Here is a 24,987-nt window from a genome sequence, read left to right on the forward strand (position 1 = left end):
ACTAAATTTGATGAAACTTATATATCTCAAATCAGCATGGAAATCTGATTCTTTTGTTGTATATTTTAGCATCAAAGTTCCTTTTTTTAGAGTTTCGTTTACTATTGAGCCTGATCGCTCCTTACCACGTTACCACGAACTGTTTGATTAAGGTTGCGTTCATTGGGCCAGTAATTTTTTTCTACTTATAAAAGGATCCAGATTTTGCAAAATAAAAGCATTCGATTGATTGCGAACATGAAAGAGCAGGTTGAATTCAAAACTGTTGCTAGCTTCTCCTGGTGTAATGTTTTAAATGTTGGTCAGATTCGTGACAACCAGGCATCAATTTTTGTACTCCAAAGCATGAAATATATTTGGCATATGATACGAAGCAGTAAAAAGCAACAGCCTCAGTAGAAAAACTCACCTTAAAACTTGTTTTTCAGGAGTTTTTAAATACGGATAAATAAAATGGTCTGTTTAGTATTCGTCTAACCGTCCAAAGCCCGTTTCAGTAATCAGGATGAATGTTTTTCATGTTCTTGTCTTATCGGTAGGTAATCAATAAGTATATTTTTGTTACTTGTAGAAAATCTGGCAGGAATAGCATCTAAATTTTCCATGAAGTCGGTTTTTTTTTCCTTAGAAAATGTGTCAACTTGGATGGCTGATTACTAAAACGAATCAAAGCCAAGAAAAAAATTTTGCGTTTTCTATATAGGTTAAAAAGGTTATACAATCCTAGATTGAACCCTTTACGTTTGGTATTAAGTAGGTTTTCGATATTTCACCCGATCCTGTTGTTAAATTATTTTTGTAGATTATTGTTTCTCAGCTTATGCAAAACGCATCTATAAAACTAGCTCAGATAAAATTACTCGAGGTATTTCCCCTTTATTGTTAGAAATTTGAAAAGCTAATACTTTGCTGATCATATATACATTATCCCCGAAAAAAGCACTTCGTTTTCTGATTAGGAATATGTAGCATGCAAAAAATCTTACGCAACAAGTACCTATAAAACTAGGTCGTACAATCTGACTCGAGGTATTTCCCCTTTGTTGTTTGAAATTTGAAAAGCTATTACTTTGCTAATTATATAGACAAAACTCCGGAAAAAAAGATTTGATTTTTCGGATTAGAAAATCCCATAAGTAGCATGCAAAAAGTAAAAGACCAATTATAGGGACCAATTATAGACCAATTTATAGGGCTTTCAGTATGATTCGGGTATGATATCAGTAATTTTTAGCAAAGAACTTGAATTCTCTACGAAATTGAAGCAGTAAAAGAAAAAGTTTTATTTTCTGAAACCAGAAAGTTATTATGGCAACTGTGGTAACTCAGTCCTGCCAGCTGTATCCAATTTATAATGCAAATTCCTAATGTTAAATTACTGCCCTGACTCTGCCTGGACATTTCAGATTTCAGATTTTTCTACAAATTAATAATCCATAAGTCGTAGCAAATATAGCAATTAAATATTGTATAAAACATACTAAAACGATTTTTTTAAGCTGTGAAAATATCTTAAAGCCCTTTATATTTCTACCATTAAAAATCGCATGATATTTTGTGTTTTGAGTAAGTCACTAATTTTGGCGCTGTGCTTAATTAGGTGCTGCGTTTTAAGCAAGGGAATATAATAAATCTTATGATATTTTTCTAACAAATATATTTTTCCAAGGCTGCGAAGGAAGAAATTTTACATATTGTTCGAATTTTACATTTTCAAAAAAAAATTGTGCTTAACCTATTGATCAGTTCGAGCGCAGGATTATTTTGAGGAAACAATATTTCCACAAAAGAAGTTTTCAAAGAAAATTATAGAATTAATTTAGGCCTAACTTACTTAATTAATCCTCATGCCATGGTGGTGTTTAAAGTGTCGTCAGCCTTCTCCATATTCTAACCAGAATTCTAGCCTGGTCCAGGAATTTCCCGTGGCAGTTACTCCACCGTAACTCGGGCCTTCCTCTTGGACGTTTCCAGTCATTACTTATTAGGTAAAAGTCATGTGGAGTTTCGACAGGTAGCCACACACGATGTTTGAACCTGCAAAGTGGCCACTGGGCAGCCTGGTGTGAAAAGAGAGACTAAGAAGTGTTACCTTGCAAGGCAGTCATTGCTGGCGTTGTCTGTCCACCGGATTCCCTCAATTCTCCGGAGCAACTTTGAGACGGTGCGGGACAGCTCCAGGCCAGGTCTTAGTTGTGTACATTAGAATCAAACATACTGAGGTTCCAAGAATCTTGATTTTGGTAGTCGATAGCTTAAGAATAGGAGAAATAAAATTAAATAGCATTTCATGCGTAGAATTAAAGTGAATAGCTATATAGCCCTAATGTAAACGAGTAGAAATTAGGCCTAAAATGAATAATCAAGTAAAACTAAAGAAAAACTAAGACTGCCAGTAAAAGAATATGGTTAATTTTCTATAACTGTGCCTTCTAAGGACCAGAGCGTCATTTAGGCTTTACTGAAAACAATTTTATTTCTATCTACGAAATTTTAATTGTCAAATTAATAATTTTAACTATCCCTGAGATATTGTTGATGCACTCTCTGGATAATCTGGATGCAGAAATTTTCTTTTGATTTAGTTTAGTATACCCTTCAGTACGCCCTAAGAGTTTCAATTCAATAATCTTGGCCACTTTTTAGATATCACAGAAACGCTCTTTTTACTATATTCGATGCACATAGTGTTTCTGATATAGTTTAAAATCCCAATATCGTGCCCTGAAAGTTCTAGATTAATACCCTTACCAATAACTAAGACATTGCTCAGACATCCTTCTGACACTCATTCATTTCAATGAACTGCCTCGTTTCATTACAATTTATTTATCATTCCTGGTTGAATTAAACAAAAAAAACAAGTTTTTTTAAATGAAAGTAAGGAGCAACATTAAAACTTAACAGAAATTACTCCATATTTGAAAGGGGCTTTTCCTCCTCAACGCCCCGCTCTTTACGCTAAAGTTTGACTCTTTTTCTTAACTCTACATTTTAAAACAGTAAAAAACTTTAGCGTAAAGAGCAGGCGTTGAGGAGTAAAAGCCCCTTTCAAATACGGAGTAACTTCTGTTCGTTTGAAGTTTTAATGTCGCTCCTTACTTTCATTTAAAAAAAAAACTTGTTTTTTTTTTGTTTAATTTCTGGACGTTTTTGAATTAATGCATGGTTTGATCTTGGCTCTCCGCACATAAATAATTAAAACAAAATTTGCATATTAATTTTTTGGGACTAAATGGCTTTTTCATAGTTTTAATCGGAATATTTTGAGAAAAAAGGAGCGAGGGAGGAGGCCTAGTTGTCCTCCGGTTTTTTGATTACTTAAAAAGGCAACTATAACTTATAATTTTTCACGAACGTTTTCATAAGCAAAAAATATACTTAACTTACAAATTAAATTACGTAGCGAACTTCTATATTCGTATGTTTTTATTGCGTATATGAGGGGGCTCACCCATCGTCGATACCTCGCTCTTTACATTAAAGCTTAAATTGTGTCCAAATTCCTTAAGAATGACCCCTGAATCACAAAGGCCGTAGAATAAATAGTTGAAATTACTAAAAATACTTTAGCGTAAAGAGCATGGTATTATGAGGAGTTAAACCCCTCATATCTATATATATAAAAATAAGTTGTCTGTGTGTGGATCTGTGTGTGGATCAGGTGACGTCACCTGAAAAAACTGGATCAGGTGACAAAACTGAAAACTGAAAAAACTAAAAAAAGGCAAAAACTACAAAAAAAACTAAAAACTAATAAAAAAAATAAAAAAGCTAAAAAACTAAAAAAACTAAAAAAAGGCAAAAACTACAAAAAAAACTAAAAACTAATAAAAAAGCTAAAAAACTAAAAAAACTAAAATAAGGCAAAAACTACAAAAAAAACTAAAAACTAATAAAAAAAAAAAAAAAGCTAAAAAACTAAAAAAACTAAAAAAACTAAAAAAAGGTAAAAAACTAAAAAAACTAAAAACTAAAAAAAAAACTAAAAAAAAGGAAAAAACTGAAAAATAAGCAAAATAAAGGTAAAAACCAATAAAAAACTAAAAAAAAAACTGAAAAAACTAAAAAAAGGCAAAAACTACAAAAAAAACTAAAAACTAATAAAAAAAGTAAAAAGCTAAAAAACTAAAAAAACTAAAAAAAACTAAAAAAAGGTAAAAAACTAAAAAAAATAAAAAATAAAAAAAACTAAAAAAAAAGGAAAAAACTGAAAAATAAGCTAAAATAAAGGTAAAAACCAATAAAAAACTAAAAAGAAAAAAAGAAAAAACTAAAAAAAATTTTCATCTAAGAAACTAAAAAAAACTAAAAAAGGTAAAAACTAAAAGAACTAAAAAAGAAAAAAATAAATGACGACACTCAAAGAGAAAGCGACCAGGACAAAAGGAATGTTCGATTAGCAATCAACAAAGCACCGGGACACAGGGAGTATAAATGACGACCAGGACATAAGTAAAAAAAAAACTAACAAAACTAAAAAGAAGGTAAAAACTACAAAAAAACTAAAAAGAAAAAAACTAAAAAAAGGCAAAAACTACAAAAAAAACTAAAAACTAATAAAAAAGCTAAAAAACTAAAAAAACTAAAAAAAGGCAAAAACTACAAAAAAAACTAAAAACTAATAAAAAAAATAAAAAAGCTAAAAAACTAAAAAAACTAAAAAACTAAAAAAAGGTAAAAAGCTAAAAAAACTAAAAACTAAAAAAAACTAAAAAAAAGGAAAAAACTGAAAAATAAGCTAAAATAAAGGTAAAAACCAATAAAAAACTAAAAAAAAACTGAAAAAACTAAAAAAAGACAAAAACTACAAAAAAAACTAAAAACTAATAAAAAAAGTAAAAAAGCTAAAAAACTAAAAAAACTAAAAAAACTAAAAAAAGGTAAAAAACTAAAAAAAATAAAAAAAAAAAAAAACTAAAAAAAAGGAAAAAACTGAAAAATAAGCTAAAATAAAGGTAAAAACCAATAAAAAACTAAAAAGAAAAAAAGGAAAAAACTAAAAAAAATTTTCATCTAAAAAACTAAAAAAGGTAAAAACTAAAAGAACTAAAAAAGAAAAAAATAAATGACGACACTCAAAGAGAAAGCGACCAGGACAAAAGGAATGTTCGATTAGCAATCAACAAAGCACCGGGACACAGGGAGTATAAATGACGACCAGGACATAAGTAAAAAAAAAAACTAACAAAACTAAAAAGAAGGTAAAAACTACAAAAAAAAAGAAAAAAAACTAAAAACTAATAAAAAAACTAAAAAATCTAAAAATCTAAATAAACTAAAAAAGAAAAAAAAAGGAAAAAAATAAAGGAGAAAAACAAAACTAAAAAACGAATGTATATACAGACCGAGACACCGGGATACAAATGACGACCGGGACACAGGGAATATAAATGACGACCGGGACACAGGGACACAACTACAACGGGGACACCGGGGGAAACAGGGGGATATAAATGACGACCGGGACACCGGGACAGGGAATGGTCGATTAGCAATCACCATCAACAAAGCTCAAGGGCAATCATTAGAATCATGAGGTATAGATCTGAATACAGATTGTTTTCCCATGGACCATTATATGTTGCATGTTCAAGAGTCGGTAAACCTGACAATCTATTTATATGCAAAGACAATGGGACAGCAAAGAATGTTGTATATTCGCAAGTTTTACGTAGTTAAAACCATATATATATATATATATATATATATATATATATATATATATATATATATATATATATATATATATATATATATATATATATATATATATATATATATATATATATATATATATATATATATATATCTATCTATCTATATTCACAGGTGGGACATAGGGACACAACTACAATGGCGCGTAACTATTATGGCGCGTAACGACTTACGCGCGCGGGGGGGCTTGGGGGGGCGCGAAGCGCCCCCACCAACTAGGTGTTGGGGTGGCGCGAAGCGCCACCCCAACAGCTAGTGCATAATAATTTCTGTTTGTTTTAAGTTTTAGTGCTGCTTCACACTTTCAGTTGAAAAAAAACTTTTCATTTTTATTTTTTCATTGTTTTTTTAAATAAAGCTAGAAAATCCTGCGCCTCTCCACTAAAAATCTATTCCCCCATGAGAAGCTCCTCCATGGAAAGATCCTCCCCTTTAACCCTCCCCCCTAAAATATCCCCCCAAACCAAAAAATCCCCCTGAAAACGTCTGTACAATTCCCAGTAACCATTAGTCTGTACAATTCCCAGTAACCATATGTAAACACAGGTCAAAGTTCTTAACTTGCAGCCCCTCCACGGGGACTGCGGGGGAGTAAGTCGTCCCCAAAGACATATTTTTCAGTTTTTCGACTATGGTGAATAAAATGGCTATCTCAGAATTTTGACCCGGTGACTTTGGGGAAAAAATAAGCATTGGAGGGGGCCTAGGTGCCCTCCAATTTTTTTGGTCACTTAAAAAGGGGACTCTTAATTTCCGTTAGAATGAGCCCTTTCGTGACATTCAAGGACCACTAATTCGATACGACAACCCCTGGGAAAAAAAAAAACACGCATCCGTGATTTGTCTTCTGGCAAAAAATGCGAAATTCCACATGTAGATAGGGGCTTGAAGATAGGGGCTTGAAGATAGGGACTTGAAACTTCTACAAAAAAGGTTCTCTGATACGCTGAATCTGATGGTGTGATTTTTGTTAAGATCGTGTGACTTTTACGGGGTGTTTCCCCCTTATTTCTAAAATGAGGCAAATTTCCTCATGCTCGTAACTTTTGATGAGTAAGACTAATCTTGATGAAACCTACATATTTAAAATCAGCATTAAAATTACATTCTGTTGATGTAATTATTAGCATCGAAATTCCATTTTTTATAGTTTCGGTTACTATTGAGGGTAAGACTAATCTTGATGAAACTTACATATTTAAAATCAGCATTAAAATTCCATTCTGTTGATGTAACTATTAGTATCAAAATTCCATTTTTTATAGTTTCGGTTACTATTGAGCATGGTCGCTCCTTACTACAGTTCGTTACCACGAACTGTAGTTAAAGTTTTTTCTTCTTATATATTTATGTCTTGCTGAGACCGGCCTTCGGACATGTGGCCGAAACACTCATTCTAATTTGTTTCCTCACTGTCTTGCGAAAACTATTCCTTATTGTTCTTCTTGTTTTCGCGTTTGTGATGGGAAGGCAGTGTAGTTTTCGTCGCAATTTAATGTGGAAGATGGTTGGAATAATTTTAGAGAAACAATTTGTGAAGTTGCTGATGGTGTTTTAGGGAAGAAAGTTAAGACTGCAGCTAGGAATATTAGTGAAACTTTATATCTAATAGAGATGAGAATGGGTCTGTACAAGAATTATCTGAGTGAAAGATCATATGAAAACAAAAGGAATGTGAAGACAGTGAAGAAAGCGTTAAAATATAAACTAAGGAGGTGTAAAGTGGAGGCCATGGATCAAATTGCCGCGGATCTGGAAGATGCAGCTAAACGGCAGAATAGTAAAATATTGTTCTGCCATGTTATTAAATTGACAGGGAGTAGTCAATCCGGACTTGTCCCATGTATAGGTAGGAACGGTGCCACAACTATTGATAAGGAAAATTACTTAAAGGACTAAAAACTGATAAGGCTCCTGGTGCTGATAGTACGGTAAATGAGTTTCTTAAATTTGATGGCTCTGAGGTTCGAACTAAGTTACTGAAGATTATGAATATGATTTTGGAAAGAGGGAAGTACCTAACAATTTTATGAAAACCTTAATTAAACTACTCTATAAGAAAGGTGATAAGAGTAAGTGTCTTTATTATCGAGCCATTAATCAGTTCTCTGTAGGTAGGAAATTACTTAGTAATATAATACTTTTTAGACTGAGAGACACTGTAAACAAAGTCTTAAGAGAAAAACAGTGCAGTTTTAGAAAAAGTGGAGGATGTGTCAACCAAACTTTCACTCTTGAACTAATAATTGAGAAGTTAAACACCTTGAGTCCTCAGTTTTCTAGATTATGAGCAGGTGTTCAATTCTGTTGATAGAAGAGCTTTAGCAAAGGTGTTATCATTATTTGGTATATGAGACAAATACATTAAAGTGATTAGTGTCATACACGAGAATAATACTGCTGCGTTAAGGTAGGAAATGAGGTCAGCAGCTGGTTTTGTATTAAATCAGGAGTTAAGCAGTTGTGCTCGATCCCCTTTTATATGGGTCAGTTTGAGGGACTTTGCCTTGAGGAGGACAGGAAAGGAAATGGGAGGCCAGAGAATCAAATGGGGAGCAAAATTTCTCCATGGCTTAGATTATGCTGATGATTCAAGCATTCTGTATAAAAGTTTGAGCAAAATAAATAAACTTTTAAGGGTTTTGCGAATTCAGGGTGTTAAAATAGGTTTGAAAATTAATGTTGAGAAGACTAAGTCACTAAGGCTAGGAATAAGTGAAGATGGAAAGGTGACGCTGGGTAACGAAAACATTAATTTGGTGGGCAGCTTCACCTACCTTGGTAGTATTATCAATAAAGACGGTGGGAGCAGTGAAGATGTTAAAAGTAGAATAGCCAAGGCTCAGGGTGTTTTTCACAGTTAAAAAATAGTTTAGACGAAAAAGAAGATAACCTTGTAAACCAAGAATAAAATATTGGAAGCTACAGTGATGACTGTATTCAAATATAGCTCTGAAGCATGGGCGCTCCGAAAAGCGGATAAAGATTTATTAGATGTTTTCCAGAAAAAATTCCTACGGGTTGTTCTGGGTACCCGGCTGACAGACTGTATTTCAGTCAGTAGGCTGTACAAAAAATGTGGTTCAATCCTGCTCTCTAGGGCTATAATAAAAAACAGATTGAGATGGCTAGCGCAGAAAAGTTAAGTCGTCCTCGTCTGGGGTGGGAGGATGTTATAAAGAAAGATTTAAAGGACATGGGAACTTCTTGGTAGGGTGTAAAGAGGGAGGCCTTGGATAGATTGGGACGGACGAGGAGCGTGTGTAGCTGTGTTGGCCTCAGCTGGCTTGGTGCTGCAGTGAGTTGTTAGTATTAGTGGTTGTAGTATGCAGCTCTCAGTTGGATTTAAATTCCCACACGGATTATAAGTCATACACCTTAAGATTAATTTTCTTAATAATTGGTCGTTGGAATTTGGGACTTCAGCTGAAATAAGATCATCTGTTTCAACTATATTATCCATTCAATTCTTAAAACTCATGATCAATAGCATATGTGGTAATGCATATATGGTAGTCAACGTTTTTGAAATTCTATCGTATATACATATGCTGCATTTATGCTGCCTTTATTTACCTTTCCAAATAGATGTCCCTTATCAATATCATTGGTTATGTCGTCAAATTTCAGTTTTGAAATTGGAGTAATGAGATTGGGACGATCTGGGGGGACTGTTCTATAATAGAGTTATTATCTAATTTAATACTTGCTGCTTCATTAAATTCAGGCCAATCAGAATTGAAAGTCACAGTTATAACCAAATCTGGGAGTCCAAGGCGACGAGCCATAGCCAAGGCTTCTTAAAAATGTTCAGCAAAATACCGTGTTGATCCGACGAATGATAACGGTACTATTACTTTTTAGCCAAAGAATGCATTCTGTTTCGAGGCTCAATCATTAAAAAGTTGTGTAACCCCTACGTTGTTTCCACCCATAATAGTTTTCTGGTTAAATCTTATCTAGTCAATACGATCACGCTCAACACAAATATTGGTATCGATGAGGTACTGTTGGAAAAGTTTTCCACAAAAACGCAAAGCACCAAAACCCATCCGAGGAAGGTTGGGTGTTTCAGCTTGCACAGAAAGACTTTTTGCATGTTCAGGTCGAAAAGCGTAACGATATCTAGCTAATTCAAGCCGTTTTATGTGTGGGTGACTTAAGTAAGACGGTTGAAGTAGTATACCCTTGACCATCCTAAAGTTTCAGCTGGATGAAACACTAGTTCCACACGATGGTCTGTATTTTTTTTAAATGACATGATTTTTCCAACGTTGTTTTATAACCATTTCGTTTGAGGAAAACTATGGTCAGCATTCATAGTATACCCAGCGTATATTTCCTAACATGAAGGGGGCTTGAACTGTTTGTTATCAACACCATCGGGCACGGTAAAAATTCACTGCAAGTTTGGAGGCTGTTGTCCCAATGAAGTGGCAAGTTGATTTCCGTCCTCCTCCACTTCTCACATTTTTTCGTAACCTTTGGCATAGTGGTTCGTGTCTCGCAATATTTCTTCCAAGAGATTTATTAGATTACAAGAGATCCAAAGGATGCACGAGGCGTTCTTCAACAGCTACATTGTGGTCCAAAAAATACATTTGGCCATAAGAAGGTGGCTCAATTTCACCTTCATTAGTTTGTGACGGATGGGCCACTAAATTGATTTTGTGATAAATTTTTCCAGCTATTTTAAAGTCAAATATATAACGACTATTTATAGTTCGATCATCGCTAACGTTGAATGAAGCCAGAGCAACCAACACAAGTTCAAGTTTTGAATACATTTATGAATATGGTTATGAAGTTTTGAATACGTGCCCTGCTGGCATGGCATCTTGAAGGATCTTCGGGGTCTCAGATGCTCTACGTATCACAAATTTCACTTTGAATACCGGTATGTTGCCTGCTGTCTTTAGTATATAAGACATATCGTCCATTAGGGTATGTTTATCTATTTGTTGATGTCTTTCAACGACTAGATGTTCATTATGAGTTATACCCAATTTGTTCAATAGCGTAAGCCCATCATAATTGACTCCTTTGAGTGAAATTTAACCCCAGCATTAACCATTGCCTCTTTTGGATGCTATCGGGAAAAGCGAAACACTTTTCGATGAAATTCAGTACTGGAAAATAAGCGTGGTGATATTCATCTATTGCACAACAAGCAAAAGATCAGTCAAACAGAATACCTGCCGAATGACCGTATAAGAAAAAAAAAAGTTCACAATTGCTTGTTAGTTTCAGGGAAGTGTATGAAACTAAATGAAACAAACCAGAGAAAGTGCTAGCACCCACTCACCTAACCCCTGAATTTTAAGGAAGGTCCCTCCTGGCAGGTCAACCGGCTCTTGTGGTCGGAAAACCACCCCTCTTCTGCCTACCTAGTAAATGAAATTATATAAAATAATGGTACAAGAAAATTACTCACATATACATGACTCAGATAAAGATAGTACTGAATATTAAGCTTTGAGCCAAATCCATAAATAATCCTTAAGCCGTAATAACTTATAAGTTTAAAATTTATTCAGCAAGTTTTAGTTATAAGCCCAAAAGTATTTCACCTCAAAAATACGTCTTATAAACTATTAAAAATATTCATTCAGTATCTGTAACCAAGTGGAATATCTGACGTCACTGAATAACTTGAATTGACTGAAGTTTTTGTCCGCTGCATAAATTGAACTTTTGGCATTATTAAAATGAGACAATTTCATATAAAATCAAAGAGCGGTATGCCAGTTTGGCAATAATAAGGATTATAGTGGCACAAAATTGCATCCGTATTGGCAAGACCTGTGAAAAGTAGAGCTTTGAATTTGTTCATTTCATTCCAAGGAATGTTTACACAAGGCCAGAATTCAGGGGATAGCCATATCTCTAATGATGCAGAATCTCGAATAATGGCAATGCTCACCCTAATGAATGGTCAGTTAGCAAAAATAGACCCAATTTCATTAGAAATAGCGGGAATAAATGGGGGCTGGCCCAGTTATCAATTAAGTTGGAGGGAGCGACCGCTGAAGTTAAGACAGAAAATATAAATACGTAGCGAGAACTGGATTCTCTGAAAACTAAACTGGAGAAGATGCGACTTAAAATGAGTAATATGGAGGCTGATTCAAAACGAACAAATATAATTTTGTATAACTTTGATCCGTCAAGACGAGCACAGACATTACTTGAAGATGTAGTTGCCACTTTTAACCAGTTTATACTGAATGCCTCGATACATCTTAGCGAAATAAAAGACGTTTTCCGTATTAAGTTTCCGGGGCGGGGGTCAAAACCCCCGCCCCGTTTTGGTTAAATTTACGAGCGCTTTTTGCCGCGATTTTGTTCTGAAATTAGGTCAACATTAAGACACGCAAAAATTTGGATTACGCCTGACTACACAACACGAGAATTACTTGCGAGAAATAAAATGAAATTACCCCTGAGGCAGCGAAATCAGCGGGTAAAGAGGCGAAGTTGCGTGGTATGAAATTGTTTGTAGAGAACAAGGGCTATATAAACAATTTTGAAACTGATGCGATAGAGGAGTGCACAGTACCTGTTGATGAATATGGAAGGGGAGTTGCTAGTGCGTACCAGGTATCGGCTATTGGAGGTTCAAACATAACGTTGAAAGATGGCGGAAGACCGAGAGCGGATTTGCAGTTATCAAATTCAAGCGTCACATCTATGAAATAATTCGGTAGCGCATTTAGTGATCCTGTAAAATCGCAAAATGAAATCGAAGTGTATAAAACACCCTTGTCTGTTGCTGCGCCACAAGTTGAAAGTGGTGCTCCAAAGAGAGGAAATTCTGAAATTATTAGCCCGAATGTTTGTGGGCGAATTACAACACAGTCACCCTTTCTTAGAGGTACAGCCACAATAAATGAAAGGCAGACTGCACCTCGTATGCTATCTTTCCAAGATCAAAGTAATCGGCCGAAAGAATAGGGAGGCCAGGGCCATGGTGTTGTACAGGAAAGAATAAATATAGTGCATTGGGACATTCAAGGATGGAGTGAAATGAAAATTAATAGTCTGTTGGTATCGCAGTGTATATTTGATATTGTAGCATTATCTGAAACTTGATTGGAAAAACAAATTCAGTTTGAAAGGTTTCGGTATTTCGGTGTCCATCGTAAAAAATCTAAGAATGGACGAATTTATGGCGGAGTAGCAATTTTTGTATCTGAAAATTTTCTTGTCTCAGCATAAAGTCCAACGGCTGAACAGTGTTTCTTGTAATTTGATATGGTTAAGAGTCAAAGCCGATGGACGGTTTATTATTTTTTGTGCAATTTATATCCCTCCAGAGTCGAGCTCGTACAACGAGGAGGATACGTGGTGTATATTAGAGGATGGAAAACGTAAATTTTCTATTTAGTTTCCTTCTGACTTGTTTTGTCTTGTGGGGGACTTTAATGGTTATGTTGGGGTTACTCCAGAAGTTTTGATGTCACCTCATGCCTGTACGGATGAAGCTGCTTGGGAGGTTTGGGATGATTTAGTTATCCATCTCCCTCTGAGGGTAAGTAAGGACCATAGTAGAGGAAAGAATAATTGGGGTCGTAAAATTTCGGATTTTTGTGGTAAGGAAAATTTTGTTATTTTGAATGGAAGAGTTGGAAAAGATGGAGGTGTGGGAAATTTCACTTGTTTTTCTGGGACTTCTCCAAGTGTAATTGATTATATTCTGGTGGATATTCCTCTTTAGCATATATGTGCGGATTTCGAGGTGATGGCAGTGGTAGGTTCAGATCACTTGCCTGTTAGGCTATTTTTGAGTTTGTTAGTTCTAAGAAACTAGCGACTAACAGTGATAGGAAGAAAAAACGCAGAGAAACTGAGGATTTAGGGATTAGAAAGGCACCGGAAGTAACAGGAGAGAATGAGCAAATTTTTTGGAGTATGATGACGAGTGAAGAAGTTCAGCAGGAATTAGAGAAATGTTTGGTTTTACTAGGTGATGGAAAAATGGAGGAGTCGTTGGCATTTGTAAATGAGGTTGTATATAAAGTAGGTTCAAAGTTAAATTGCAGAGTTAAGAATGATATTAAGAATGGATTTTTTATGAGGATTGTGAAAGAAAACGCCAGGAAGTCTTAGAGGCACCGCGGAAAGTGAGGAGTAGCATAGGTAGTAGGGGAAATACTAGATTTTATATGGATTATAAGTTGATTTGGAATAAGTATAAGAAAATGTTGAAGACTAAGAAAAAAGAGCATGAAAAAGAGCAAGAAAAATGAGCAACTGAAAAAAAAATTATAGAAAAGGAGATACTAGGACCTTTTGGCGTATAGTTAAAAATTCTATAGGAGGAACAGAGGTTTGTCATGGTATTCCAGCAGTAGATTCTTGGCCTATATATTCAGAGGAGAGAGAAAACGAAGTGATTAGGGACCAAGGAGGAACTAGTTTAAGTGTAGATCTGGTATCTGCTTTACGTGATGTAGTTGATACGCCAATGCAAGAATGTGATTTTGATTTGGTTGCTCCCATCCAAGTAAGTGAAGTTTGGGGGACAATGATAGGAATGAGAGGGGGCTCTGCTCCAGGTATAGATGAAATACCAACCGCACTTTGGAAGTGGGGACGGGTGTGGCTGCTGCCTGTTATAGCAGGGATGTTTTCCGGTATATTGAACAGTGCAGAATGGCCCTTGTCTTGGGCTATGTCTGTTCTAGTGCCGTTATTTAAAAAGGGGGATAGATTAGACCATTGGAATTATAGAGGTATAAGCCTAAGTAATGTGCTTAGTAAGGCTTCCGCTAAGATATTATGTTGTAGGATAGATAATTGTATAGACCAAAATAGAATTTTATCAGATTCGCAGGCAGGGTTCAGAAAAGGCTATAGTCCTATAAATCAGTTTTTTATTTTATTGGGGATGATTAGGAAACAGGTTAAGAGAAAAGAGGGCAGGCTATTTGTTGCATTTTTCCATTTAAAAGGAGCGTTTGATGGAGTGGATAGAAGTTTCATGATAGAGTCGTTGTTAGCACTAGGGCTACTAAGCGCATTTATTAAGATTATAGCATCTATGTATAATTAAATAAAAAAAAACTAATTTTTTTAGCTGAAAGTAAGGAGCGACATTAAAACTTAAAACGAACAGAAATTAATCCGTATAAGAAATGAGTTGTCCCCTCCGCAATCCCTCGCTCTTTACGCTAAAGCTTTTAATTGTTTTAAAAAGTAGAATTGTGGGAAAGAGTCAAACTTTAGCGTAAAGAGCGAGGGATTGCGGAGGGGACAACCCATTTCATATACGGAGTAATTTCTGTTCGTTTTAAGTTTTAATGTCGCTCCTTACTTTCAGCTAAAAAAAATAATTTTTTTTTATTTAATTTCTGAATTTTTTTGAATTAATGCATGTTTGGTTTTGGTTCTCCGCACATAAATTATTAAAATGAAATTTGTATATTAATTCTTTTTTGGCTAAATGGCTTTCTCTTAGTTTTGATCAGACGATTTTGAGAAATAAGGGGTGGAGAAGGAGGCCTATTTGCCCTCCAATTTTTCGGTTACTTAAAAAGGCAACTAGAACTTTTAATTTTTAATGAACGTTTTTATTAGTAAAAAATATACGTAACTTAAGAATTAACTTACGTAACAAACTTTCATAACCTTATATTTTTATTATGTATACGAGGGGGTTTGTACCCTCGTTAATACCTCGCTCTTTACACTAAATCGTAAGTTCTGTCCCAATTCTTTAACAATGACCCCTGAATCAGAAAGGCCGTAGAATAAATAGTTGAAATTACTAAAAATACTTTAGCATAAAGAGCGAGGTATTTATCTCCTCCTAAATACCTCGCTCTTTATGCTTAAGTATTATTAGAACCCCTCATATTCGTAATAATATCTGTTCGTTTTAAGTTTCAATGCTACTCCTTCCTTTCATTTGAAAAAAGTTTTCATGTTTATTTTCCATTGTTTTCTTATAGTAATGCTAGAAAATTCTGCGCCCTTTTCATTGAATTTTTCTTCCCCCATGACAGATTCCTCCAAGGAAAGATCCTCCAACATAGCCCCCTCTCCTCAGCCCCACCCCCGAACAAATTAAAATCCCCCTGAAAACGTCTGTACACTTCCCAATAACCATTACTATACGTAAACACTGGTCAAAGTTTGTAACTTGCAGCCCCTCCCCCAGGGATTGTGGGGGAGTAAGTCATCCCCAAAGACATAGTTATTATGGTTTTCGACTATGCTGAACAAAATGGATATCTCAAAATTTTGATCCGTTGACTTTGGGAAAAAATGAGCGTGGGAGGGGGCCTAGATGCCCTCCAATTTTTTTGGTCACTTAAAAAGGGCACTAGAACTTTTCATTTTCGTTAGAATGAGCCCTCTTGCGACATTCTAGGACCACTTGGTCGATACGATGTCCCCTGGGAAAAAGAAAACACAAACAAATAAACACGCACCCGTGATTTGTCTTCTGGCAAAAAATACAAAATTCCACTTTTTTGTAGATAGGAGCTTGAAACTTCTACAGTAGGGTTCTCTGATACGCTGAATCTGATGGTGTCATTTTCGTTAAGATCCTGCGATTTTTATGGGGTGTTTCCCCCTATTTTCTTATTAAGGCAAATTTTCTCAGGCTCGTAACTTTTGATGGGTAAGACTAAACTTGATGAAACTTATATATTTAAAATCAGCAATAAAATCTGATTCTTTTGATGTAGCTATTAATATCAAAATTCAATTTTTTAGAGTTTTGGTTACTATTGAGCCGGGTCGCTCCTTACTACAGTTCGTTACCACGAACTGTTTGATATAGTTAAGATTGTAATACGAGTAGGCAAGGATTTCTCTAGGGTCATTAGGAATAGACTTGGTGTTAATCAGGGATGTACAATTTCCCCAAGGCTATTTTCATTGTATATTAATGATTTTCAAGAATATTTGACAGTCGCCCCAAAAATTAAGCTTTCAAGTGCAAGCGTTATGGCATTACTTTTTGCGGATGACATAGCATTAGTAGCGGAAAGTAAAGAATATTTACAACAACTTCTAGACCTAGCATCTTCTTATTTTAGGAATAAGAAACTAGTGTTAAACATAAGGAAGTCGGTGGTAATGGTCATCAGGAAAAGTGGAGAACAGATAGATTCGCAGCGTCAATTTACGTATGAAGGTAGGACACTAGACTACGTAGATGAATTTCAGTACTTGAAGTTGTAGGCTTTTGTCAGATGGAAAATGGAAGAAACATCTCAAGATAGTAGAAAGTAAGGGAAATAGACTACTAGGATTGTTAAGTAAAAGTAGTATCAAGGAAATTAGGTATGTAGGACTGCTAAAGTATGTTTTTAATGCTAGGGTTAGATCGGCTTTGCATTACGGGGGGAGCTTTGGGGGTTTAATAAGGGGTTGAATTTAGCGCGAACGCAGTTGAGGTTTTTAAAGCGTAAGCTAGGCTTTGATGATAAGTTTAGTGGGTTAGTACTAAGAGGGGATATAGGAATAAAGTGTATGAGACAGAGTAGGTTAATTAGTATGGTTAAATATTGGGAAAGGGTATCATCAATTGAAGATATAGTTAAACAAGCATTTTAATGATGCTTTAAGATAGGAGGAAGGATTCGTGGCCAATTCAGGTGAAGAACATATTAGACCGTGTAGGGCTAGGTAATTGTTGGAATGAGGGAAAGGGGATAAGAGAGATGGTAAGGGACTGTATCTAGGTTAGTTGCTAGTAGGCTAGAATCTCGGGAAGTTCAGGTTTGGCAAGCTGAGAAGGCTACCTCGCCGTCCCTTGAGATATATGCGGAGGTCAAGGAGAACTGGGGCGAATAAATTTATCTAAAAATGTGATTGGCGGGTAATGTATGTAAGGGGAAATTTTATGCCTCTTGGAGAACGTAGGAAATATTTAGGGAGAAATAGATTGAGGGATGGTCCTTACAGTTGCCCTATGTGTGGAGAGATGGATGAGTCTTTGCAACATTTTCTAAGGGATTGTAGGGAGTTGAGGGATTTGCGCTTTGAAAATTTGGTAAGGAGGTTGGGGAGAGAGTGGATTTCAGAAATATTGAGAAGTAGGTGTTACTTAACTATAAATAATATTGGAAAGTCCGTCCGGGTAGGTATGAGGTATCGTGATGTTTTCTTAAATAATTAGTTTAATGTCTTTTCAGTCTATGTTTGTTGCTGTATTTTTTACGCTTGTTTTTGTGTTTGTCACCATGGCTCAATTGGGCTTTTCGTATGAATAAATCTATCTAACTCTAATCTATCTATGATTACACCGGGAAAATCGGTTTAATAATTTAAATTTTAAACAAATTCAGCGATTGATAAGGTTGATAAACGATACAAGAATGCATTGAATAATTCAGCTGCGGCAAGTCAAATTCGACATGGTTAGAGCTGTTATGGTTGGAGTAGTCAAGGTGAGAGTGTGAGAGTATTCTAAGCAGTGGTTGTCACGGCAAGAATAATTGATATTTAAGTAAGGGTAGTCGTACCAGATATATGAAGGTATCTTATAGAAAAAAGTTTCTGAAGTCTACTTTTAAAAAATTCCAACAAATTGAAATAAAAAAACCCCTTTAGTGCTTTTTTTTCTGTAATTCATAAACTTCACCACTCAGTATCGTTTTTTTTATTATAGCTTTCATTTGCTGTCTGTGATGAAACCATAGAAGAATATGCAAATAAGAATATATTTGTATCTCTAAGGTCAAAGCGTAGTGTTGCAACCCGAGAGCCATTGAAATACTATGTGGGTGATATGGTCTTTAATGAAGAATCGTGGCTTGTTTTTAATTCTCCTGTAAGAAAAGTTATCTTCAGCGAGCAGTATAGATGGCCCAAGGACGAAAATGGTGACACTATTCTCCCTTACGAAATCGATTCTACCTGTAAGTGATACGACAAAATTTGTCAATACATACAAACATAATACTTCCAGAGTAGTTTACTAATATATTTAGCTATGATTTCGATAATCATAAATCCAGATAAATATTCAGGATCTATTCTGGTTCTCACTAAAATATATTAAGTAGGGCCTGGTTTAAGATTGTGCAAATCGATTTGACCTCTAGGTGATAAGAAAAAATTTGCCAGTGCATACAAACATGACGTTTCCAGTTTAGTTTATCATTAATTTAGCTGCTAGTACGGTAATCAAAATCGAGATAGATGTTCAGGGCGCATTCCATTACTGTCGAAAATATGTTTAGCAGGGCCTTGTTTAAGATGGGGCGGGCCCATTGATGTTCTATAGCCCGTCACTATTGATTCATATAATTGTTGTACGGGATCACACTGTGGTTTGCCATTACATGTGCTAGAGGACTTATGAGCAGTTAATACTTGCCCAGGACCCCTACATAAGAGAGTCTTTTTCCACTCTTTAAAAGAAATACTCGAATCCAATCTCTTTCTTGATTTAAATGCATGATAGAGCATCAACTTCTTTAATTCCAGCACTTGAGTATTATTTAAAGCCATTCTTGGAATTTTTGGCCTTTTGAAACTTAGCCTTTAGAGTTTGTACCACTTGAAAATTATTTCGTTTTGATTGCAGCTTTAATTCCTTAGAAACACACAATTAGATCTGTTGTATGGATTGTATTTCTTCAATTGTTTTATTTTGTATAATATGTATCTATGAAAATTTAGAAAAAGCGCAATATAAAAAAAATTCATAGCCTAATTATTGCCATTATCATTTTCATTGCCTAATTATACTGTGAATAATTAACTAGAATAACCTACTTTGTGAGTTTTTGGCTAGCTGAAAATTAGCGTTGCAAGACAGGTTGCTTGTTGTTCAGTATGAAACTACACTGTCACACAGTAAATGCTTCTTAGTTGAGTAGGCAAGTACATAGGCGCCATTTGGGCCAAATCCTGGGGTGGGCATGGGGCATTTGACAGAAATTGAGACTTTTATTATGAATCGAACCTACTTTTAAAGTTTACAATGGTTAATAGCATAATTACCCCAAGGGTCGTCAGGTAATTACGCTCTTTGGCTAATAGGCGTGCAGTTAGTTCAAATCATCTGAACAAAATGGATTATGTTGGACATAATGGATAATTATGGCCGGAAAAGGGCCCTTTGTGGTGGAAGCTTGAGCCCCCCTGGAAAATCTGGGATGGGCACTTGCCCACCCCTGACCCCCGCAAATAGCGCCTCTGGGCAAGTATCTCGTGTTCGTTCATTATTGGAGACACTTATTTTCAAACCCATTATTATTTTGTAGTTTTATAGACATTAATGGACTTATTTCTACTACAGACTAAAAACTTCTACTCCTACTGAAAACTTCAACTGCTCAAATTCTTTTATTTAAATATGAAGAGAAAATTTTGATTTTCTTAAATATACAGGTTGTGTCGAGCATTAGATCAGAATAAAATAAACCAAAAAACTTACATTGCAATTAGAAAAATTGGATAGATAGAAAATGAACAACTACTATAAAAATATATTTTATAATCATATTTATCTCTGAAATGAATTAAAACCCTCACGAAATAAATTTATGAAAGAAAATCACCCAGGGAACCCCCTTAGCAGGGAATTTCCCTCCCCAGGACCATTGGCATAACGATAACGTAACGAAACATTTAACAAAAAATTCGACAAAAATTAAACGTTTTTAAGACAAAGACTACTTTAGAATAGGATCGTGCTTTGTTTTGAACTTAGGGATTCTGAATGACAGCGAAATTACTCCGATATATATCCAAAAATATAGGGACGAAAAAAGATTGCGGTAGGCCATTTACGGTAGATATTAAAGTTGCCCCTTCAAAAAGAACTAAATGGTCAGGATTTTCGTAAATATGCTGGGCCAGAGCTGAATCAAAGTTGTCATTTTTATTTTCAAATCTCAGGGACCTATCTATCGAACTTTTGTATCCATGCAATCGTTCCCCTAGTTGTTGACGGGTCCTGCCAATGGTAAATTTTCCACATGAACTTTTAAAGAGGCAATTGAGATAAAAAAAAAAAAAACATATAGTTAGAAATTTGGCTATAAATAGAGACACGGGAGATATTTCCTTAAGTACAATTTATAACAATTCAATATTAAAAGACTCTATGAATATTTTTGCCCATCTAATTTAGGACAACCTGTCCGCATATCTAATGAAAACCGAAATTGTAGACAGGCGAAATCTGTTGGAAGGCAAAGGATGCTTATTCAATCTATTTGGTAACTTCTCTTTCATTGATTTCATGTTGGTTTTTGTTGTTTGATTCAGTGTCTTTTTTCCTCTCGTACAGTTCACTTAAGAGGATTAGATTTTGTTGTTGTTTTTTCTTTGTTTTTTTTTTCTTTTTCCTCTTTCTTATTTTTTTTTAGCACTGAGGACGACTTGGCGGAGGTCCTTGTCAAAATATTTGCTTTTTTTTCATATTTTACTACTGGCTGACAAATCCTCGCTTTTCACCTATTTGATTTTTGTCTTTTCATTTATTATTTCTATTCTTGTTTTCATACGTCATGCATAGCCAGTATGGTCTCTGAACGTATTTACGTCAAGCTTACGGGGAGCATTTGCCCAATGTTGTTTTATATTTTTTAAATTGTGTTACAAAACACGCAAATCTTATTTGTCAATTCAACTTCTTAGAAACTTGCAAAAGAAATCGAATTATTCCTCCTTCTTTACGTTACAATTTACACTTAGGTACACAATCGGAAGGCCCATTTAGCCAGAGAATGGGTTTCAAAACTCTAACACATATTTCAAAAGACCATAGACTCAAAAGATATGTCCTTAGTAATAAAATATCTAATTTCAAATCTTTATTACATTCGAATTTATCCGTTCCAGACTTTCTCCAAATTTTAAATATCTCACAAAAGTCTTTCCGACAAGTTTTTAATTTAGCGAAAACTCGCTTATCAGAGAAATTTTCAAAACTCGAATTTCAACATTTTCAGCAAACACGGATTTTCCTTTCTAGATTTTTTCCTGGCTTTCCTTTGGAAAATCTATCCTCCAACGTTTTCACACCCAAGAAGCTAAGTATTCTATCAAAAGGATCTAAATTTGCAATGGCTCAGACACGCGTAAATATATCAGAAATTATTACGAGTGTGGAGTGCGGCATTTTTAGCTCTCATGGTGAAGTTGAAAATCCAGACCTACTAAGAGGAGAAATAGTAAAGAGTGTTCTTGATTATAAGCCGTCATGGTCGCTTACAACTCAATCAAAGGAAGAAATTAAAATCCTCTGAAATTTGAAAAAAGATAAAAATACAGTAGTTACAAGAGCAGACAAAGGAAACACAGTTGCGATTATGGATTCTGAAGATTATCAAAATAAAATAAATACCCTTTTATTGGATAAGAATTTTCCTCTAGTCTTATCTAAAGCCGTTTACTGGATTCTACCCTACTGCCTTTTAACTTGTTTTCAGAGGTGGACTGGGCCAGGGGCCAAAAATAATTGCATCCTGGGCCCGTCGGTTTTGGACCGGTCGCTTATTTTTCTTTCTACGTACAAAAGTGCAATCGACATAATGCTCAACAAAAATTGCACTCGACAATTTTTCGGCCGTATTATTATAAGGGTACTTACATATTTTAGCGTATGTATCAGCATCCCACCCTATGATGCTAGTTGATGGATGGCTGGTTTTGTTGACAGATGTTGGAAAGGTGAATTTGAATCATGATTCAGCGTCCTGGCTTCAATGCCTACGGCATTTTACAGGAGTCTTAGGAACTTCACCCTACTTTGGCTGCTTGTGAGTCTGGGTGTTCCTATGCTTTTATTCCATTTTTTAGAACCATATCAAAGAGGCACACTACATCGACTCGCTTTCAACCAGAGGTTGAGCCAACATCGTCAAATACTGTGGCGTTTTCTGAACCAGGAGAGCCATTAGTGGCAGAATCTACACCGTATCTACACTAAACTGTAAGTGGTGACTCGGACCCGAAGCTAGATGATGGTGAACCACCTTTCCCAGTGAGGGTGTCTCTATCCTACTCTTTATAGCCGAGTTCAACACTAACTCAGAAATTAAATATAATGAGGTAAAATCCGTTTTAGCCGAGGCCTCAAATAGAAAAACCTAGCTTTGACTTGGCTTCAATTTACTACCGGAAACTTATCACTGGTTCCGTCTCATGATCCTCGGTCACTAGTGAAACTAGAGAAATGACACTAAAATCAATTCTTCGCAGCGTATCCATCGCAATTTCAGACGGAAAGTCGCATTTTGTTTCTGGGTTCACCAATTTTAGGTGTGCCCATGAGAAACTCCAGACACATGAAAAGTCGAAAGGTTATATTACTGTGGCTCAAGCAAACGCTTAAGCTAAGACCTACCAAGATATTGGATGGTACATAAGCAGCGCTTTGGGCAGTAAACGGAAAGAACAACGATTGAAAAACATTCAAGTGCTGAATCTTATTTTCGAGGTAGTGAAGCTATTAGGGAGGAAACGGCAGCAAAGAGAAGAGTACAAAACGGTTTCAACCTCTGACTGTTTCTTGCTGTATTTGAAGTCATTGGCCCTGTTTCAAGGTATCTCCAGACAAAAGGATTGGACTTTTTGACGACATGTAACATGGTCAATAAGGCAGGAAAGGATTTAGAGGGTAACTCCTTCAAAAGCGTCAAAGAAAACGCCTCTAAGTTCCTGCAAAGATTTAAGGCCTTTTAGACACCACTTTATTGCCAAGAAAAAGCGCACTTCATTCACGTTGCCAAGAAAAAGTGCATACTGGGAGAAATGGCGAACGATCCTCGAACCAAAGATCTGGAAGAGCTATTTTGAGTCGTAAGTGTTCAGGTTAGTAATTGAACAAACAACAACCAGCCTGAAAGAAATATTTTGAGAAAACAAACAGCTTGCTTCCAACGCGTATTTCTTGCAGCCTACAACGTTCAGGCTTGTGCATCGTGGTAAAATGCCAGAGTCCACCCTTAGAAGCGTTTTAGAGATGGTGAAATTTCACATGACGAGCTGAAGTCAGAGCTGAAAAGCCTTGCCTCAGTTTACGATAAAATTGTTAGCACAGGTTATAAAAATAGCTAGGATACACCTGGGGCATAATATGAGGATGGACTTAAGCTTGGAGCTGGTGGTGCAGGGGCTGATGTGTGAAATTCAAGTTCCTGCTGCTCGTTCAACAGCTTCATATTTTGCACGTATTAGTTGCTATTAAGGCTCAATCAGCTTACACTTCAGTTTTTCTGGCCAACGAATATCTGTTAACGCTTTCGTTTTCTCAAGATAGCTGTGAAAGATGCTCATTAAGTTAAGATTAAGGACTACAATATCCAATGATCCTTATGAAACATATATGTTGATGTCGTGTGAGTGGGAGCTGCTTGATTTGGAGAAGTCTGAAGATATTTTAGAAGACAGGGAAAGAAATCTGAAAACTTTAAAATCGCTTCTGTCAGTGGAGTAGTTTTTTTCTCTTTTAGTCAGGTTATTATTTTATCTGATCCAAATATATATTTCGTGTTGTCGTGGAAAGTCGGAAAACTCACAGTGGCGTGAAACATCCTTCTGAAGAGGACAAATATCGTGAATGTTCGTTTGCCCAGATTTCTATGATGGATCACGAAAGCTTCAAATATTATGAAGCTGAAAATACGATTCTGCTCTCCCATTGTGTGATCCCTGAGAGTTCAGCAGAGCGTAGGGGAGATCTATCACAAAAAACTAGTGCTATATGTCCTTTTCCTGCTGTAAGGCTACTTCTTTCTTGGTGGGAAGTAATAATTAGCCTTGCGGCGAAAATTTTGAAAAGAAGGACACGGAGTACACTTTCTTCTCATTGTTCACCTCCTTTTCTGATTAAACACAAAAAAACACAGTAAATTCCTTCTATAAGGCGGGTCGTCGGTAGGTCCGTCTAACCCAAATGCCCCCTTAGCTTTTCGATCTCAGTGTGCCTCTGCTTGCTGAAATCCTTTTTGACATTTTTTTAAGTCTTTGTAACTTTTCCTTTGGCTATTTCCACTTTAACATTCCCTTTCCAGCGACAATTATTACTGCTCCTGCTACTACTACTAAGGCTGATTGAGGTGAAGCTTTCAGTGAATTTTAGAGGGATGCTCAACAAAATATATATATATATATATATATATATATATATATATATATATATATATATATATATATATATATATATATATATATATATATATATATAGGTGTTGGGTAGTTGTTGGGTAATTTGCCTAGTTGTTGGGGGCGCTTCGCGCCCCCCCCCCCAAGCCCCCCCCCCCACTTGCGTAAGTCGTTACGCGCCATATT

General features: G+C 35.6%; 1 protein-coding gene across 1 annotated transcript in view; it reads left to right on the top strand.

Annotated features, from left to right (window-relative positions):
- Positions 1-409: 409 nt before the first annotated feature.
- The window catches only part of LOC136029213 (blastula protease 10-like), a 118,168-nt gene continuing 93,590 nt past the window's right edge, over positions 410-24,987 (top strand). The window contains exons 1-2 of the mRNA XM_065707412.1: positions 410-535; positions 18,347-18,596. Coding sequence (XP_065563484.1) covers positions 506-535; positions 18,347-18,596 — 280 coding nt within the window. The 5' untranslated portion in view covers positions 410-505. The remainder of the gene's footprint in view (positions 536-18,346; positions 18,597-24,987) is intronic.

Source organism: Artemia franciscana, chromosome 7 (assembly GCF_032884065.1).
Source record: "Artemia franciscana chromosome 7, ASM3288406v1, whole genome shotgun sequence".
Classification (NCBI taxonomy): Eukaryota; Metazoa; Arthropoda; class Branchiopoda; order Anostraca; family Artemiidae; genus Artemia; species Artemia franciscana.